The 21,052-nt window shown below is 47.1% G+C and overlaps 1 protein-coding gene across 1 annotated transcript in view; it reads left to right on the top strand.

Annotated features, from left to right (window-relative positions):
• The window catches only part of xxylt1 (xyloside xylosyltransferase 1), a 37,464-nt gene extending 16,650 nt beyond the window's left edge, over positions 1-20,814 (top strand). The window contains exon 4 of the mRNA XM_062556385.1: positions 17,187-20,814. Within this exon, the coding sequence (XP_062412369.1) occupies positions 17,187-17,583 (397 nt within the window). The 3' untranslated portion in view covers positions 17,584-20,814. The remainder of the gene's footprint in view (positions 1-17,186) is intronic.
• The last annotated feature ends 238 nt before the right edge of the window (positions 20,815-21,052 follow it).

Here is a 21,052-nt window from a genome sequence, read left to right as displayed (position 1 = left end):
AAATCCTGAGGGTTTGTGGGCCTAACTGTTTATGGGAGCGTTGATATTGATATGGCTGAATGGACAATGGCAGCTGTTAAAGGGTAAGAGCCATATTTAAATCTATCCAGGGCACCATTTGCTGTGTGGCATGGGTGGAGGGTGGACGATAAGGTCAGACATCTGGTCCTGAAGCACGATCCTGTCTCCAAGTAATGGACATTCAGTTTCCCTGAGCTTTGTTTGTGACCCCCCCCCCCCTCCCCTTTGTAGTCCTCCCTTTCCACGTGTCTTGTTTATTCATCACGTCGTGTCTCTTTTTGGAGTGTCATTGAATGGTTTTGGAGATGCTTGAGTTCACCCCACCCCGTTTCCGACAGAGGATGTGTCACAGCAAGGTCTGGGCTGACCTGAGGTAACATCGGGCGCGAAGGGTTAGGTAACCGTGCCAGCTGCACTGCCCTTGAAGAAAGTAAGGCCCCACTGTCTTCAGGGTCACCTGTGCGCAAAGACTGAAGTGGCTCTGGTCTCTTAAGGTTGTGTAATGCTTCTGGAAAACAACAGTCATAGGGCCCTTCCGTGTCTCTCCCTGAATCGAGCCAACCACTCTTCCTCCTCTTCCTTGATCTCCTCCCCCTTGTCGTCCTCGTTTGCAACAGTGGGCACAACATGGAGGAGGGCAGCGTGCCAAGAGGTCTAGGATCCACAGAGAGCCCAATGCCGTGCTACGCAGATGGAGTGTAAACATGGAGTGGGAGCGCTCCAAACCAGCTTAGGGCTTCAGCATGGCAGCGCTAGGTCACTCTGCTGCTTCCCTGTAGAGAAGAGGAAATAGCTCCCTCCCCCTCCCGCACGACCACTACCACTCCGTGGGCCTTTGTGGTGTCCCGGAGCATAGACAAAGCTGAGGTGCTACGTTTGATGTCCTGGTAAAAAAAAGGGAAGAAAAAGGGAAACACTAGATTTTCTATGGGAATCCACTTTTAGTAATGCAGTTCTGCACAGAGGCATCATCATTTTTTTGTCTCCCTCTGTTTCCTTCAGGCCTCCAATTCCCAGCTCTGGTGAATTGTGTGAGAGTGTTCTTTTAATCAGCTTTTGTCCTTTTAGTCACACCCACTAGGTTTGAACGTGTGGGCAGAACAGGTTAGAGTTTGGCCAAACTTGCCATTTCGCAGAAGGCACCAGTTTGTGCCATCTATCATTCCTGTCCCTTGATTACTGCATGCTTTTAAAAACAAAATACTCTATTTGATCTGTCAGTGATTCTTGTTCTTGTTTGGTGGTGTGTACACAACATTGACCTGGACAGTAATAATTCTGTGATTTTTAAAAAACACCTAAGAAAACACCACACGTTTAAACTGCACTTTGTCTTGGTTCCCTGGTGATTCCCTGAGACAGATTTGGCTCAAAGCAAACAGAAAGTTCAACCATGATGCCTTACCACCACTACCAATGTGTGTCTACTCTGTGTTGCATGCTGCAGAAGGATCTAAGAATCACAGGATGCTTGCTTAGTTGTCGGCAGGGAAACAGACCCCCCCCCCCCCCCCCCCCCCCCACCACAGTCCAGTGGAAGAGTTGATTTTACAATGACATGTGGTTGGAATTTGCCAAAAGGATGTTTTTAAGCTTTGTTCTCGCCACATCCCAATGAGGAAACCCATATACAAACATACAGTAACAAGTCGGTTTAGACTGACTTGGCTTCAGTGCAAAGGCAGTGGCCATTGACAGGGGTCACTGTTGCATGTGGTGGGCTGCAGTCGGCTGTTGTTTCCCTGCACTTGTGCTTCTTTGTGCTGCCTCACCGATTGTTCTATCTTGGGTTTCTTTCCTGCTCCATGTAGACTTTGAAAGTCTACATGGAGAAGCCAGCCAAAGAAGCCTGCGTGTAACTCAACAGATGCTAAGGTTTGAATTTAGTGAAAGAATAACTGGAGACTCTAATGCCAGTATATTTGAGGCATATTTGTGAGCAGTACCTGTAAAATGCATACCTGTAAACTGACAGTCTAAACAGATTATTTATGAAGAAAAATAACATCCCCCAATTAAACGGTATGCCAGGAGGAGTGACAGTAGCCCTCTGCGATTAACATGTTTCTCAGGCCCGGTTCTCCTTAGCAACAGTCTCAGTCTTGTTGCTGAGTGAAAGGAGAGGAGTTGTAGGGTAGGGGGCATGCAGGCAGACGCTGCCTACTATACCCTTTGAAGACTTTGTTTATAGGTCAGATCATTCACATGTAATTATCCTGCCTCAATCAGTGGACAGTACGGGACGATTTGCTACTTTTTTGAAGCATACACTTAGAGCAGCAAGTGCTGGCATTGTCTTTCAATTCTCTCTCACTGGTCACATGACTCATAAACAGACCTTTAATTACTACATTATTATTGCCTGTAACTAGTTCCTTTGGTTATGTGCTATGCAATTCTCAGTCTGACAATTTTGCTAAAATTCAAGGGGGGGAAAAAGCCCCAGCATGGCATCACCAACATTATTACAAGGTAGCCTTTTATCAGAGCCAGCTGTGCTCTTGTCTTTTGTGTTGTATTGGTTTTATTCGTTGATTGTTTTTGATCGTTGAGTTCCCTAGTATTCGACATGAACTCTACTGCTGTTTTAAGCTTTGAAAGTAAAACAATCTGCATTAAGATTAATGCTTGATACTAACTTTGACATCAAGCCTTGCATGAATTTGCTATGTATTATATGTGCAAATGTTGTTCATGAAAGTAAAATATAATTGAAGAAATTATCCAAAATCATGATTTAATCAGTATTTTTCCTGGAGGCACTGTCTCCTAGCTGCCAGAAACCCTGAGAAAAAGATTTTTGCATGTGCCTTAATTGCCTTCTCATCAAGTACAATGATCAGATGCTTTAGAGTTTGGGTTAACATATGATTGAATTGTGTAATGGTGATCATATCTTGAGCATGTAAGGTGGGGATTGGGGAGGCTCAGGATGGCTTACAGTAGATATATTCTCTCCGAACAAGATGTTTAATTGGCTTTAAGTCTTACATCTGTTGGTCCCTTGAAGCCTTTGCATTCCCAGCAGGGTGGAGAAGCTTTAATCATCTGTTGTTCCTACTGTCTGACTCCTCATGAACATTACTGCACTTTCCACGGCACACATTTTTGCTCACATGAAACACTGGAACTAGAGAGAAAGATTGGAGAGTGAGAAAGTGCACAATGTAGCAAGGTACCTGGAGGAGAAGTCAATTTTTGCTGAATTAGCCATCATCAATCTTTGCCGGTGCTTTGAAAGCAATTTCTATATCCTCTGTAGAACAAGATGAATGTCCTTCTGTTTGTGTTTTTCCCCTTATCCAATTGATTGTCTGTCTCAAGTGCAGCTCTCACCGGTCATATTTTTCTTTTGCATGAGAGGGAAGAAGAAGAAAAACAGCACATTCTTTTCCACACCGTGACCGCAGCATTCTTTTCTGACCCGCTGAGAGGAGATTTTCACAGGTGCTTTTGTACTCGTTCACTCTGTCACATGCCTGTTAATTAAAGACCGCAGCAGTTTAGCAAAAGTGAGTTGAAGAAGGTCGGCACTTGAATCCAGATTTACCCCTCACCCAACAATTTAGGTATCTGAATGGCAGATACTGTACAGGCAGACCAGTGCCCTGTCCCCTTAGCATGCAGAGACAAAATGAGTGGCTTTATTTTCAGTCTATTTTGCCACTGTCAGAAAAGCAGCAAATAACAATCAATTGTTCTTCTGAAAAGCAGTGGACACTGGCTTTCTGGAATGTTGCACTGTGAAAGCTTTTGTTGTACTGTACATGTTCATGTGGTGGTCCACTCCATACCTTAGAGCTGCATATTTCATGGCTAGTTAGGACGTCCTTCACAAGACCATCTACCATAAATATTCATCTGAAGATGGCACCAGTAGTTGCCTATGAAAACATGATTCAAAATATATGCCTGCCTCCATACCAGCCAGGCATGGGCCACACACTTTGTATATGCAGACTGAGCCGAGGAAAATGTGCGTGTTTCCTGTGTTTGTGTCTGTTTATTTGAGTTTGGGTCATACACATGCTGGTGCCTGTGTCTCTGGCCTTGGCAGTGTCTGTCTGCTGGTTTCTGTGTTCTTGATGCTCTGTGATGTCATGGTGGAGGCTGTGTTCGACTTGGTCTTTGTGTCTGTGTTTTTGTCTATGTTTACGTCTGTGTGCGTGTGTACGTATACTGTGTCTGTGTAGTTATCCCTGGCAGCAGTTCTGTCGACTGACCTGTGTCATCGTTCTGGCGTGTGGACCCTGCATTGTTTTGGTGCACTTGCAAGCTTTGTGCCTGGGTGTTGACGAGTTCTGTGTTCTGGTGCAGTCTCCTGCCCTGCCGTCCATATCAGTTTGGTCCGCATTTGGGGGTTAAACATGTTTCTGCTGTATAGCCCCAGTGTTACCAGCATGGTTTTGGTCTGTGTTTGGTCTGCTCTGTTTGTTTGTTTAGAATCCCTGTGACCGTGGAAATACACAAAAACGTGATTGTTTTCACGTTGCGTCCTGTGCTTTTGCTTTCCTGCTGGGAGACTGTCTGTGCCAGGCTTTTTCATTCACACAGGAAGTGATTACAGAAACAGCCGGCCTTACTGGCAACTCTTGGAGGGCTCCAGTTTCTGCAAACAGATCTGTATCACGGCTCACGGCTCAAGTCCTGCCTCTCTCTCTCTCTCTCTCTCCCTCTCCCTCTCTCTCTTCCCCTTTCTCTACCCCGCTCTCTCGTCCTCACCATCTATAGCTGTGAAGGGGAACCCCCCCCATCGGTGGGTGAGTGGTATCTTGTACACATGGACCTGTTGCTCACGTCACTTACCGCAACAAACCCCTCCTCTCCGGACTCTTACTGAACATCCCACTGACCCCTGCACGTCATCCTTGCTACCATGGACCCGGCCTGGCAAGGGCTTGTGTGTGTGTGTGTGTGTGTGTGTGTGTGTGTCTGTCTGTCTGCATCTGTGAGATGGTCTGACCAGAGTGGCATTATGTAAACGTTGACCAAAGAATGAAGTGTTTGCCATCTTGATTGCTGGAGACACAAGTGAGTCAGAATTCTTCTCTCCAGAGGGGAGAGTTTGTTGAGAAATATGCTCTTGTAGTGTTTTGTTAGTTATTATCATCTAATTTATCTGTCTTGTATAAACAGAACTGTACGTGTATAGCTGATAACTTGCTGTATCACTTAATGGAACTGAGCGTACTGTTGCTTTAGGACCTGTTACTATTTTTTACTTGATTTATATTACAGTAAAAAAATAACTCATTCCTTTAGTGTTGCTAGCATCATCTAGCAGGTTAACGACAGTGTCAACAGTTCTAGCCAGTCTGTGCTGACACATTATGATATAACAGTTCAACAGTAAAATGCCAAGTTTCTATAAGAGGTGCTGTGTGCACCTCAAACTGAAACCGTTTGTTGTTAACTGCAGAGTTATGTAAATCACTAAGAACTGGGCTATTTAGAACGGAGTAAAAACAGTTGCAGACGCAAACTGCGACATTCAGGACGGAAAATGATCGTCATTGTAATTCATCAATCGTTAAAATAAATGATTTTTTTGATTGCTGAACCTTGATTACTTAGGTTTACCTTGCTGATCCCCCTTTGCTTCTGTCAGTGCTCTGTTTGTGCAGCCATAGGACTAGTGTTACTACTCTTGCCTTAGGCTTGGCTTAGGCCTTCAGGCCTAGTAATGCATTTGTTGTGCAGTGTGGGATACGTCTGCTGTGGGGAACTTGAATATTTGTTATCTAGGCATCCGTTTGAAGAAGGTGGCGCTCGCCCACACTCCCTGGTGGGCCGTGGGTGACGTGTCGCGGTGCCAGGGGGAGAGTAGGTGGCCTGTGCCCGGCTTTCAGCATGGCATGAGTGGTAGTAGCGCCGCGTATCTGTGCCAAGCTCTGCTTCTGAGCTGAGAGAAGCTCCGCTTTGCTTTGCTTTGCTTTGCTCTGCAAGGCCTACAGCCCATTGCACCACCCACACGCCATAAACACTGCCGCTGAATCTCATCGGAAGACAAAGACAGAAAGACAGAAAGAAAGAAAGAAAGAGAAAAAGACCTCCTACAAGAGGAGTGGAAAAGCCATTGAAATTCAGCTTGGTAAAGGTACACCTCTTTTCTCAGGTTTGTTCTGCTCAGTGGCACAGCAACACATTTGGCGCTAACAGACCTTTTTCGAAGCCGGGTGCCTCCTGGCTGATAATGGCTGCATCACATCTCTAGATGTATGTGTCACATGTGACGTGTCCCTTCATTTCAACCTTGGTGGTGTTTTTGAGGTCTCTGCTACTGTACCTTTCCTTAGGTGGTTGACTCCTAATGAGTTTGTGTTGATGGCCTTGCCTCTGCTGACGTGTGCACTGCTCTCCAGCCCCTTGTCAGAGTGAGGGACACGAGCTGACTGACTTCAGCACAGCCGTCTGCTTTTTTGCACTGCACCTGCACGCGCCTTCTGTATGATGGGCGCAACAGATTGTCAGAGATTTGAAAATGGTTCTTGGATGTCTGGTGTTTTTATCATGCATACTCAAGCAGAGGTGCTGGTCACGAGAGTATTGAGTTATAAACAGAGCAGCAGCACACTCCGATGTCAAGCTTTGTCAGATATTCCAACCTTCAGGTGTAGGCTCCATGTTATGTTTGTTTCCTGTCCTTCCCATTGGAGGGGTGTCTTGGAGTAGTGCATTCACATTGTCGTTGGGATGGTAATGGTATTCTCTCTCTCTCTGTGTGTGTGTGTGTGTGTGTGTGTGTGTGTGTGTGTGTGTGTGTGTGTGTGTGTGTGTGTGTGTGTGTGTGTGTGTGTGTGTGTGTGTTTTCGGGTCCACGTGTGTGTGGTATTTTATCAACATATTCTCCATATACACACATGTACGTACACACACACACACACACACACACACAGGCTGGCTTGGATTTGTATGCAGGATGTGCTTTTGGCATGGGAGAGTGCTCTGTGCTTCTGGTCCAATTTATTGCTAATGGATGGAGCGCCATTGCGAGGCGAGCGCTCCCGGCCCGTGCCCAGCATGCTGCACACGTCCTCCCAATGAAAAGTTAATTATCGGAAAAGATGTCAAATCTCACCCGGCCTGCCGCCGCCGCCTCATCTGTAATTCACTACAGGACGGCGCATCCTCCTCAAGCCCAAGCACCCCCCCGGTGTTACATAAGAGCAGGCGCTGGGAGCCAGGGACCTGATGGCTCACTCACAGGGGGCCGTGGAGGGACTCCTTGTGCGTCCCGCGGCCATGGTCTGGCCAGTGTCGCCCGCATGTCCTCTCATCAACAATGCCCGCTGACGTCGAGACGAGCGCCCTGTTGAATGTAGTTAGGTAATCATCCCTGGAAAAACACATGCACACACACACACACACACACACACACACACACACACACACACACACACACACATACACACACACATACACACATACGCACACACACACACACTCACCGATCTGGCTGGGGTCTGTGAGATCAGAATGTTAGGAACACATTTCCGTTCATTTGTGAGTTTCAGCTGATTGGCAGTATCATGAGCACGCTTATTTTCTGTGTCTATCCCCAAATTTAGCCTTGGGCCCTGTGTGCCGTCATTGCGCTAAGTGTGTCCAAACATCTTTTACTGTTTAAAAAACTTGAAGAAAATATGAAGGGAGAATCAATATTTGCCATTGGTTAGTTTTTTCCCCCTCAACTCAAATATTTCCCAGTGTCTGCAAAGACCAAAGATTCACGATGAGATCAGCTGAAGCTACTTGAAACCAGCTTTGATTTCAACAAAGTGTTCTAAGACAGGGGGGCTAAGAACACTCTGACTGCTGGCAGCATACTGCACCCAACTAAAACTTTCCCTTGTAGGAAGCCGTGAAAAACATGAAAACTTTAGGACCTGATGAGCCTGATTTGTTCCAATCATGCTAGCAAGTAAACAATTGCACTTTTTGAGTGTGCACTACAGCGGCCTGCAATCAGGGGTATGTGAATTGGGTCAGACCCAGGTGAAGGTCAAGAGAAACCCGGTCGCCTCTCTGCTACAACTTCTTCCTCATAGTCTGATTACCTAGTGCTCCCATTGGCAGGCTGTAGAAAGCCCAGGGACCAAATGAGGTAGCATGGTGGGTCAAGATAACCAATCAACAGATGATACAATCCAGACAACCCAGACTGGAAGATAATCAAGTTAAGGGCTATTGTAGCCAGACAAAAAGTATGCCTGAAATTTAGATCATTAGATCAAAGTGCTTTATTTCACATTGAATTTATCTCTGTTATTTGAGATGACCAACATTTCAAAAACATTTTCAGGGAGTATTGATCTGAAAGACTAGGCCTATATATCACTATTTTGTACTTTTGAAAAGGATTCCAGTCAGTCTTCAGTTTCAACCTTTTCACTGAAAGTATGAGGAGTGGATTGAAAAGAGGTAATCTGTGGGACATTGTTTGAAACCAGTTCAATTGTCTCTCTTCTTTTTTATTAAACATGACATGTCTACAGTATATACTATTATGCTACATTTGCAAGATTATCATGTCTAAATGTTGCCCTAACATTACATAACTCTGTTGGATGTTTTGAGCAGTCGGTTTATTCAAATAGCCTCAAAAACACTCTGACTGAATCGCTGCACAGCAGAGCTAACAATTCACTCCAGAACATCTGTGAAGGGTACACGTGCCAATTGTTTGAGGATGTTCTGAGAGGTCTCTGGGGTTCCGTCTCCTGACCTTGAAGAAGTGAGAACATATTCCAGATCTAAGCAGTCACAGCAAGAGGTTTTCCCGGAACGTAATGTAAAGTTACCGTGGCTCAGTGTACATCGGTGTCGTGTCACGTTTTTCATAGATGCTCATTGCTCACATGGATCAGGGCTAAATATAATCACTGCGTCAGTTTTTGTGACTCCTTTGTGGTCTGAAAACACATTAAAGTCAGACACTGCCACTATCTTACAGACCCCACCACCACCAGGACTGTTTTTCATGGAGAAATGTGTTTTTCTTCCACACAATGGAGAGCAAGTCCTTGCATTAGTAATGGAACTGTCAGGAGGCCACGTGGACATCACCAATTGCAGCTGACGTGGGGAATGCTAATTAACGTGTTGAGTCAGGGAGACCTGTCTCTCTTTTTGTGTACAAATGGGCTCTACATCCGGCATGGCAGCTGGTTGGATTCCCTGCTTTTTTGCACCTTAAATCTCTCAGTAAAATACTGTTGATGAGCTTAGAAAATTGATAAATCGCGCAATTCTGCCAGCACTTGGTCAGAGCACATTGTCACACCTGGCCCAGGTCAAATAACTATGGCCTAAAAGGGATTTTAAGATGCTATGGTTAAACATTTATGGGAACATTTTGCTCATCTGAACTTAACATTTCCAAAAGTTTCCTTTTCTAAAGTTTGAGCATGCATTTGATTAATCTGTCCTTCCAGTGTGGAGCTTGACGACAATTACAGAGAAAAGCAATGACCAAGGAGCAGCTTCTGTGTGATGTTCATTATAGCCTGATGCTGCTAAGTGTATTGCTTTTTCATTTATGCTCTAATGACGCCTGTTTACAAAGCCAGGATTATTATAACAGGGTTATGTGAGGACGCGCAGGCAAGCGAGAATTTACATATTCAGAAATGAGATGCGCTTTTTAAAAATGAATAGAAGTCTTTTATGTTTCCAGAGTCGACAATGCATATTTATGAAACCTGATGGCGGGAGAGGACTTTTTCACGCTCGCCGGCTCAGTCGTGGATTTGTGTCGGAACTCAGGATGGTATCAAGGAATGAATGGCCTCTGCTAGACATGATTGCACAGGAAGTGTTGATGAGTCTGTCTCTGAGCGGGCTCTTCCTGGCCACTCATGGGGTTTGGGCGTTGTGCACTCGCCACCAGTTTCTGACTGTGTTGTGCCCTAGTTCTGGTGCCTCCCAGACCCTCTGATGACCTCCCCTTTCCGCCTCTCAGATTCATCTTTCTATCTATCTCTCTTGCTCTCTCTCTATCTCTCTCTCTCTTTCTATCTCACTCTCTATCTATCTATCTATCTCTGTCTCTCTCGCTCTATCTTTTTATCTATCTATCTATCTCTCTCTCTCTCTCTCTGTTGCAGGCACACCCAGTTGAGTTCCGTGTGTAATCGTAATGCTCTTAATGCAGATCATCAGGAGTGTTTAGCACATCTGAAGTGCCACTGATGAGTTCAGTCAGGTATGCAGAACAGGGTGAGATGAGATGTGTTCTCAGGAGGGGGGGGGGGGGCTTTTTGGATGAATGGACAACCTCTTGGCAAAGTTCAGTTGGAATCCTTTTTTAATGTGTGTGTACACAGTATGCATTAAAGGCTTCTGTGCTCTGTAGTGAGTTGGGAAACAAAATAGAGATTTATTATTTGATGAAAGCGGCTCTGGAAGATGCATTATGTGCAGAAAGATGATGTCTTATGATGTAATGTGTGATGTGTGATGTGTGAGGGAAATGCAGGATGTGGTAAGATCTGGTATGATGGGACAGGACCGACCATATTGAGACAATACTGATCTGATCCTAGTCAGGAATATAGATTTGACTGACTAGGAATATATTCAGGAAATCTATGACATGTGTCTCTCTGTCTCTCTGTTTTGCCCTGTGTCCATCTCTTCTGGTTTGTTACTGCTGCTGTTTTCTGACTCTGAATTTGCTGGATATAAAAAGAACCTTTTAATTCAGCTTTTTGCTCGTGCCTCAACCTGAACATGCCCCAGAGCATTCATTCAGTCACACCCATTCAGGTAAAGTCCAGTAGCAGCAAAGCACGGCATTTTTTTTTTCACTCCCTTAATTCCTCCCCTCTGATAGAGACAGATTTGTTTGGCGTCGGGGATCATGCCCTGCACGCACAGGGAACAAAGCGGATGACGGAGCCTGAGAGAAACGCAGCACAGATTGTCCTGTCGGCTGCACGTGAGTGAGTTATTATTTCAGAGAGGCATGGCTGGGCGGCTGGCTGATGGCTGATGGCTGTCTGGCTGGCTGACTGCGAGTGAGTGACTGTGGCCCGAGTGTTTGGCCCGCCTCTCCAGCACACACGGGAAATAGCAGATGAAGCTCTGTGCCTTGGCAGAGGCCAGACGTATCCCCTCCAAAAAAATGAAGTGATTCGGGATGGCCTGAAGGTTAGAGACTTTTTTTCAGGGGGTGTGGAGAGTACTCGGCAGACTGAATACTTTAGCAGTTAAGCCCAGGCCTTGTTGAGGCGATGACTCAATCAGATCTCCAAGTTGTTTTAGAAAATGGCTTTCCAAAGCAGTTGGGCTGTGGCTTATGAATCTTTACTATTATTATTCATAAGACAGAAAGTGGTTATTTATGTGTTGTGGTTAACGCTGAATCCCCCATGAATAATCTTGTCAGCTCAGAAACAGGCTAAGAATCTGTCTGGGTAAGCAGGAGATGTACGGCGCACATTATTGCCATTTTTCTGAGGCGTGTGGGTATTGATGTGTTTTTTAGTCAGTACTCCTCATACATTCATCTCCTGAGTCAGAGCCGTAAGTCCAGGGCTCCGAAATATGCTGCTGTAGAACTGTGGATCTGTGCCTTCCATGTCTGGGATGGCGTATCTGGGGTCAACGCAGGCAACGCATTCCATATTTATCAGCATGCGCGGTTGTTGTTTCCATTTTCTTCACAGATAGGAATATATAGGAATACAGATAGGATAGATAGGAATACAGGAATAGATAGGAATACAGACAGGAATAGAGGCGGCACAGGTGGAGTTCTTGATCTGCATTTATGGGCTTTGTTTTCACGTCATTGACAACAACAGGGGCAGATTCAGGGCTTATTTTGCCCCTGCTCCTGTCAGGTATTTGGTAGAACAACAGTCAGGTATTTGACATAACAGGAGGGTTTTTGCGGAGAGTGTTGTTCTGGTCGGGAAATTGCGAACATCTGTTCTGGCACATCAGCTGCGCTGCTATTTGACATGCGTGCCTGAGCGTCGTCGTTCGAAGATTTTTCTTAGAAATTTTCCTTTTCAGGTAGTTCCTCAAAAAAGAGTGGTTTGGTCCCATGCTTTGTTTAATTTATTTCAGTTTATTCTCTCAGGATTTGACTGTCTCTTGGAGATCCAGAGGAGGGTGATTCCACAGAAGTGGAATTGATCCCCTACAGTCAGAGGGATAAAGTAGAACATAGAAGTGGATAGGCAGGCAAGCTGCAATGTAAATGACAACACAATACACAATCAGTGAACAGGGCAGGGCCTACATTTATTCAATTCAATTCAATTAAAAAAAAATGATTTATCCCCGAGGGGGCAATTTCTCCATGCAGGCATAGCGACACATAAGACGCACAACATATAAGACAAACAAGACAAGACAAGGGGAGAACAGGACAGACAAGGGTGTGTGTGTGTGTGTGTGTGTGTGTGTGTGTGTGTGTGTGTGTGTGTGTGTGTGTGTGTGTGTGTGTGTGTGTGTGTGTGTGTGTGTGTGTGTGTGTGTGTGTGTGTGTGTGTGTGTGTGTGTGTGTGTGTGTGTGTGTGTGTGTGTGTGTGTGTGTGTGTGTGTGTGTGTGTGTGTGTGTGTGTGTGTGTGTGTGTGTGTGTGTCGAGTCCCCTAGTCCCAGGAGAGAGAGGAGGAGGGGGTCCATTATTATTATTAGAATATCATTATTATCATTATTTAGAATTTGTTGAATGTATTTTCTGAACCTGAACAGTTGTTCTTTGGTGTAATGTAGACACAAGGCAAGCTATGTCAAATCAGTTATTGTCTCTTGTTGCTGCAAGTGTTTGTGTATGGGAACGTTCCCCAGTTTCAATTGCATTGTTTTGGCTCCGTTTCCAATTGGAGTTTCAAGCGTTGCTTCCCGAACTCCTTGTCCAACATGACGTGCGTGGTGAAATGTGCACTATGAAAAAACTACTCTCAGACTGTCGTCCAATTCTATCCCCCCCTCCCCAATTCCCCTCATACCGATCATCACTGACGAGCAGCATACGGAATGCACTAGACAAGGAATGCGTGTCTGTGTGTGCTGTCTGTACGACTCTTCCAACTCCAACAGTCCCAACAATCCACCATTCACCCCTCTCCCCCCTCGCCTCCCCTCTCCCCTTCCCCGTGTGCTACGGAGGACAACACTGGATGGGAGAAAGGCTCTCTCCGTGTGTACACTGGACATACAGCACAGACCCAGAGGAGCCATAACTCCTCGGCTCCGGGACTGGCTTTTATTGACCAGCGCTCCGGTGCTCCGGCCTGGCCCATTGTGGCTCACTCCGCACCCCCTGTCTCGGTCGTCGGCTGTTTGGTCAGTTCCCCCCAACTACCCCGGACTCGCCGTGTTAGCGCATTTAGCGTTTTTTTTTTTTTTTTTCACTGCCAGGTTGGCGGCTTCCAATCGAAGGAAAACGAGGGCGGGGTGTTTGTGAGCGGGGTCGTTGTTGCAACGAGGTTGGGAAAACATCTGCGCGACAGCTGGTGCCGTGAACGTATGGCCGACTAGCGACTCCGAGTCCATGTGGACGTGCACGTAGCGCGGCTCGGCGGCGCTGCTCAGGCGAGATGGCGATGGCGGGATGGAGGGTCTGGGTCTCGGGGGGGAAGTGGACATGACGGCGGGGGGGTTGACCCTCGCAAGTGCTTGCTTAGCAGGCGGCCTATTTATAGGGAGGCCAGGCTCTGTTTATGAAGGGAAATAAAAGTCACAGACAAGAGGAGGCTAGTAGTCTTCAAAAGGCTCCAGTCACTGAAAGCATACGGGAGGAAACCCTCACTGTGCAAGAGGACATATCACTCGCTCAGTCTCTCAGTCTCAAAAGTATGTCTCTTTGTCTCCTTTCATCTACCTCTCTCTTGATTGCTCTTCCTCTTTCTCTCTCTCTAATGCTCTCCTTTTTCCTCTCTCCCTCTCTCTCACTCATACACACACGCGATAACTTCACTTTATAAAATGATGTTGATTCACATGGAGGGCCTCCATAAGTGGATTCCATCTGCATAAATTGTGCATGTCATGTTGGCCGGAGGGCTGGAACTGGGTGATTGGGAGGGGTCCGTTTTGATGGAGCCCATGGGCTGAGCAGCGTTGGTGGAGGCAGCCTGCGTTTCTGCAGAGCACCTTTAGATCTCGCGTCTGGCGCTTTCCCTCCTCTCCTTCATCTTTTACCGAGCAGGACGAGGCTGCATGAATATTTCACACCGCGAGGACTTGTAGTGTGTGTAGTGGGCTGGCCTAAATATTCCGAGTTATTTCTGCTTGGAGATAAAGTTGTTTTTCCGCTCTGTACCTCATCCTCATGTGAATGCAAATGAAAATCGACTCTGGCCTTGGCTCATCGCCAGCTCCTAAAGACCCCCCCCCCCCCCCCCCCCCCAACAAGGCGAGGACGACCTGGCCAAGAGCCACCTCCCCCCTCCTTCTCCACACACACACACACACACACACACACACACACACACACACATATACGCTCTCCTGAGGCCTGATCCTGGATTGGCAGCCTCACAAGCACTCAAAAAACCCTAAATGTCAAACCATTCACACACCAAGCTACAATATTCTGTCTCAGCCACATACTTTAGCATCTTCTCTACCTCCATAAATATGATCCATGTTTAGCAACAAACTTTATAGACAATTTCACAGTGCATGGCATGCTCAACATTATAGTAATTGTCTGGCCAAATGTTTAGACTTGAATTGAATGTGTGTTATTTGCCACATCTTGAGCGAACACGTGCATGCACCTGTTGTACTGTACATGTAGGAAATGAATGATGTGGAATACGAAGTGAATGAAGTGAGCAAGAGCGGACTAGCATTAATATTTTGCTCTTTTTCCACCCTGTTGAAACATTGAAGGTTTAAACAAAGAGGAATCCATCAGGCACAGTTGGCTCACACTGCTGTCACAGGCAGGTGATATGTGCTATTAGCTTTTCAGCCCTGGAAAGACTTGAATACAATGCAGATCAATTAGTCATCAGGTCTAAAAGCCCATGTTTTGTTCCAAGATGACAACAATTGAATGAGTGTGCACTGTTCTGCCATTTACAAGTAGATTTGTGTCTTGCCATTTACGAGTAGATCTCCTTGGCTTTACTGCATATGTCCTTTGGGGCTTATTCGACTGAGGTCAGCAGCTCCCATTAAAAGACGCAGTCTTTAAGCAGCCATTTCCTGAGGCTATGAGGGGGACAAGCTTACATCTGATAAATCTACTCTAGTTTTTACTTTTCTTTTGACTTCTTTTTTTTTCAGCCTCTCTCTCTCTCTCTCTCTCTCTCTGTAAGTCTCTCACTGTTTTTTATCATCAGTCTGGGATCTCTGTGCTAGTGTCTGATTAATGGCTCAGTCTGGCTAGATAAAGGATGTTTCCTCTGTTCTCTGCACCTCACACGGTGGTGCCCACTGCTCGGCCACCCTGGCGTCTGCCCCTCGCTCCCAGCAGGGAAGGCCAGTGGCGGCTGCCCTCATCAGTGGCAGTGGCAGTGAATGTGGGCTACAGGGGCTGCCTGTCTTTGCCTGCAGGTCAGCTCCAGCTGAGCAAACAGGTGGTTAGCCCTCCAGCTTCTCTGGTTCACATTCCAGTGGTTGTGTGTAGGAGAGAAAACACACCTCTGGCTCGAACTGAGCCTCAATTTATTTTTAATGAGCCACCTAGTCTGTTCTCCTTTTCGCATATTTTCAGTTTGTATTCCCTCAGTCTCTCTGTTTCTCTGAATCTACTACTGCCGTTGTGTGTTTTCTATGTAAAACATTACCCACCAGCTACTTTCCTTGACTGTGAAAAAGATTAGCCTATATTAGTGGTACTAGCATAGTGGCTAAGGAACTGGGCTTGTAAACAGGAGCTGGAAAAATTGACGTTTTAATTCCCGGCTGCTACCGTTGTGTCCTTGAGCAAGGTACTTAACTTGTTCTGAGGAAACTGGCCCTTGTAAAAATTGACGTATGCAAGTCGTTTAGGATAAAAGCATCAGCCAAATGAATTAGTAAGTAAGTGTAATAAGTTAACCACAAAGCGTTTTGTCATTATTGTAAATAGTAGTGAATAGATAAATTGTGTGTGTGTGTGTGTGTGTGTGTGTGTGTGTGTGTGTGTGTGTGTGTGTGTGTGTGTGTGTGTGTGTGTGTGTGTGTGTGTGTGTGTGTGTGTGTGTGTGTGTGTGTGTGTGTGTGTGTGTGTGTGTGTGTGTGTAAGCGTGTGTGTAAGCATGCACTACGCAGGTTGCTGAGTTGGCTGTGGCCTCTGGTGCTCCATCTGGCTCCGGCTCCGTAGCTCTTCCTGTTTTGTGCATACCTTGGTTCTCTCCCCGTGCCCCGGCCCGCGCTCCACACAGATGCACCGCACCGCACCGCACAGCCCAGCACCAGCGCTGCCTCAGCCCCACAGCCCCAGCCCTGCCTGGCCCATAGCCCAGACCTGCGGCCCTGAATAAACAACATCACCTCACTCTCTCTCTCTCTCTCTCTCTCTTTCTCTCTCTCTTACTCTCTTCTCTCTCTCAGTGTCTCTTTTCTTCATTTTCTTTCAATTTTTCGGTTTTCCTTTTCATCAGTGTGCTCTCTTCCCCTTTGTGCTTTGGCTTCAACTTAATACCTTTCCTATGAGTTTGGACACAAATACACACACACACACGCACGCACGCACGCACGCACGCACGCACGCACGCACGCACGCACGCACGCACGCACGCACGCACGCACGCACACACACACACACAGAGTTTTCATTTCTTGGCTGATTGCATCCCTTACATGTCACACATTCCTCTGCATTGCTGTGTCGATGCCTCAGCTGTCCCCTGTTAGAGGGGAACTTTGTTTTGAATTCAGACGCCTCCTCCCAGTCACCGAACGAACCAATGAATACCGCGATAAAAAGCTCTTTTCATGACATTACCTTACATTTGGCTAATGCCTTTTTCTTGTGTGTGTGTGGATGTACACACACGAACAGGACTGATAGAGGTCAAGCATGATTCAGGCTTGAGCTCGGCTATGTACGATGTCGAGAAAGGCTATTCTCTATTGTCTTTGAATGTATTTGATCATTTCAGGCACAGATCGTTTCCTGTCTATCAGCCCTGCACGTATAAATGTTGCCTTTCTGTCCTTTGTCCTCCTGTCCTCCTCACTTCCCCCCGCACCTCTGCTGTGTCTCCCCTAGGCACACGTTCTGGCAGTACCGCAAGGAGAACCCCAAGTCCGGCGTGGGCGACCCTCCGCCCGACGGCCAGCCGGGCTTCAACAGCGGCGTGATGCTGCTGGACCTGGAGGCCATGCGGGCCTCGGCCCTCTACAACCGGCTGCTGGAGCCCGAGCGCGTGGCGCGGCTGGCCGAGCACTACCACTTCCGCGGGCACCTGGGCGACCAGGACTTCTTCACCATGATCGGCATGGAGCACCCGCGCCTCTTCCACCCGCTGGCCTGCGGCTGGAACCGCCAGCTGTGCACCTGGTGGAGGGACCACGGCTACGGCGACGTCTTCCAGCTCTACTACCGCTGCCAGGGGCCCGTCTACATCTACCACGGCAACTGCAACACGCCCATACCGGACGACTGAACGGCCCCGTGGCGGACGGACGTCAGGACGCCTCGGAGGAGAAATCGGGACAATTCGGTAGCGCTGGGAGAATTTGGAACGAGCCTGAATGTGGTAGCGCCATTTAGAAATGCCTAATGCAATACCAAATTAAGCACAAAAGAAGAGGAATGTTTGGTAAAATAAAGTCCTTTGTGAGAGCAATGGACAAGGTACCTCGCAAAATTGTTTATGGTGCCAACCTGTTTTGACAGGATCCAATTTGGTAACAGTGTATTACCTTAACAAGAAGGGCTATTCTGTGATTACTGAGATTTTGCCATTGTGGTACAAAAAGGGACACCAGGGTTCAAGTTAAAGCTATGCATCTTTTTGCCATTGAATCATTTCAGAAATGTCTAGATAACAAATATTTTGCCAGAATGTCATATTTTGACAACAGAGTTCTAAATGTTGCTAAAATATTTGTATTTTTTTCCACTGAATTGCTGATTGTGTAAATAGAGGTCTCTCTGTTGCCTCTCTGTTCTTTTTTGGTCATCCTTTTAGCCCTCGCCCATCTGGTTGTAGCTGGATGTTTCTGTTGAGTCGTCAGTGTTGTTTTCTGCAGGGCTGCTGCAGTCTGTCCCTCCAGGAGTGCATCCCTTATCTGTGTGTGTCAGGAGCCAAGGCAGGTGGGCCACTCTCTCTCTGTTAACCCTGCAGGCCAGCCGACGCTGTCAGGACCTGAGCCCTGAGCCATGTGACTGTGTGTCGTGGGAAAGATTGTTGCCTCTGATTCATCCACCATGAAGTATGTGTGTGTGTGTGTGTGTGTGTAAGTGAATGTGTGGGTACAGGTAGTAAACGTCTAATAAGAGTAGAGGTAAGGAATGCTGAAGAGGAGGAGAAGAATGGGAGGTGGAGGTAGAGAAAGAGGGGATGGTGAGGGACAAGGTGAAGGTGAAGAAACAGGAGGAAGATACACGGCAGCTGAGCAGCAGCGGCAGCAGCAGTGGAGAGGTGAGAGGAGTGAAGCAGAGCACTGCTGTGTCCTCCCCACACACACACACACACACACACACACACACACACACACACACATCCGCTCTGCCTTTGATGGCTCTGTTGTGAGGCTGGAGGACTCCCACACACGCTCTCTCACATATGCGAGTTGCATTCACATTCTCTAACCTTTATCTCTCCCTCTCTCTTTACCTCCGCCTCCCCCTCTCTCTCTCTCTCTCTTGCTCTCTCTCTCTTGCTCTCTCTCTTTCTCTCTGACCTCGTTCTCTGTGACACTTCACCTGTTAGACTCGGCGCATTCTTAAGCGTGTGAATCTATGCAGAGCAGCAGCAGGCATGCTCTGGCCGCCCGACTCTCTCATCTCCTCTCCTCTCCTCTCGTACGGGCGAGGGCAGGCGGGCCGTGTGAGGAGAGCGGCTGTGCGCGCACACACACACACACACACACACACACACACACACACACACACACACACACACACACACACACACACACACACACACACACACGGCTCCGTTCCGCCTCGCTCTGACCTACTTTTTGCGCTGGAGTTTGACACCCTCGCCGCCTGCTCAAGGTCTCCTACAGCGCTGCACGCTCCCAGGGACGCTGAATGGGATTAACTCGCTGCTCCGTGGATGAATCGAGGGAGGCAGGCAGTCTCAGCGGTTGGCCGTCTGTAGGCAGAGGGGGTGTGGGTGGGGTGTGGAGGGGTTCATGTTTGCTGATTGGCAGATGCATGTAGCGCGAGTGTGTTCTGCTTGGAGACGAGGTGTGCCAAGGCGCATTCCCGACTGCTGCAGAGAGTTCTGGCAGTTTTCAGGGGGTTGAGTTCGCCCCCACATCGCCCACCCCCTCTCACCCTAACCCCATCGCCGGTGTCTGACCCCCTGGGAGGATCAGGCTCCCATCCGATCGGGAGGCCGATAGCGGGCCGAGAGAGAGGCAGCGCGCTGGTTGTTTTGCTTGGCTGGTGGCAGGTCTCCTTATCAAGGCACAGCATGCTCCTTGGCAAGCCCTCGTCCGTCTGCACTGCCCCCGTCGAAAGGACAGTGTGAGTGTGCGTGTGGGAGCAGAGAGATGGAAGAAAGCCTCCCTTCTGTCTGACCGCCAACCGCCCCCCATCACCCCCCCCCCCACCCCATCACCCCCCCCCCCCCTGTGTTGATGTGTGGAGCGGTTGGCAGGCAGTGGCGAGACCCAGACCCAGTTTCCTGAGGTCAGTGGTCTGAATGTGGGCTCTGAGGGACGAGGTCACATTTTAGTGTGTTGGGAGGCAGCGAGACGGGGGAGAGTAGCTGTGCTGTCTGGCCGGGCCTCTCGCTCTGGTTCTGCTGAACCAGATCAGCTCGTCCCCAGAGAGGTCCAATCAATACTGTAGGTCGGGTCGCCACTGTTGAATCTCTGTTCAGAACTCCGATGGCTCTAGCTGAGAGAAATTATGAAGGAGATTTTTTTTTTTCCTTGAGATTCCATGCCCATAATATTTTCCTTTGTTTCTCACATTAGTTCTATCACTGGAAAATGTTTCCTTCTTTTTCTTTTCCACACCTCTTATTTTCCGTGTGCAAAGAAAGGGAATAACTGTGGTCCGTTGCATTTTTTTGTGATAACTGTCGTCCAATGAAGTACTGCACTCTCGTTACTGTGCTGTTATATCTTGTAAGTTTGTGTCACTTTATTATGGCTAAAAAGTTGCCAAGCCCTGCTCCTCTACATTGAAGGAACAACAATTAGAAGAATTTTTCCATTTAGAACTAAGTTCAATTGATTAGTCCACTTGAAATGTTGGAAAAGGTCACTGACTTGATGTGCTGTGGTCTTAAAATCCAATCAATGAAGGCTAATCTGTTAAAAAGGGAAGCTGCAAATATGAATTTATAATATGTGTCTATTTAAAAAATAATAATTGATTTGTATTTTATTATTTGTCAGTGTTGTTAGTTGTTTTGTTCTGTACCAGTGTTTTATTCACACATTGTGTGAATCATAATATGAATATTGTTTCAATTTTAACAGGACACTTGACCATGAGTACTACAACATATGCTCAATCTTACAACCTGTATGTCTTTAACCTAGTTCCATCACCAGTTGACACACTTCAGATGAGTGCTGGACAATTGCTCTAAACCAATGTGTTGTCTCATTCCCAGGATAGTGTTGAATTGTTGCTCCCTTGCCCTTCACCTGGTTGTTTATTTCTATTGTATTTGCTGTCATTATCAAAATAAATTGAATGTATTTGTTCAATGTGAGTGGTATGCCCTTATGTCTTTATTCATTGGAGACGATACAGTACAGGAGCGTACACGCCGCGGTGTTTTCCCTGTTGACGTGTCATGGTCACTGGGAGGTTGCACTGCAGAACCCCAGCAATTCTCAGTCACTTGACCCAATTCTGTCAGTCTTGCCATCCTTCCCCTGTGCTTGTCGGCCTCACACTTTCACACGTACGCTCTCATCATGTTTTCACTCTTCAGC

This window comes from Sardina pilchardus, chromosome 15 (assembly GCF_963854185.1).
Source record: "Sardina pilchardus chromosome 15, fSarPil1.1, whole genome shotgun sequence".
Classification (NCBI taxonomy): domain Eukaryota; kingdom Metazoa; phylum Chordata; class Actinopteri; order Clupeiformes; family Clupeidae; genus Sardina; species Sardina pilchardus.
Note: the sequence above shows the minus strand (reverse complement) of the source record. Positions and strands in the feature narration are given on the sequence as shown.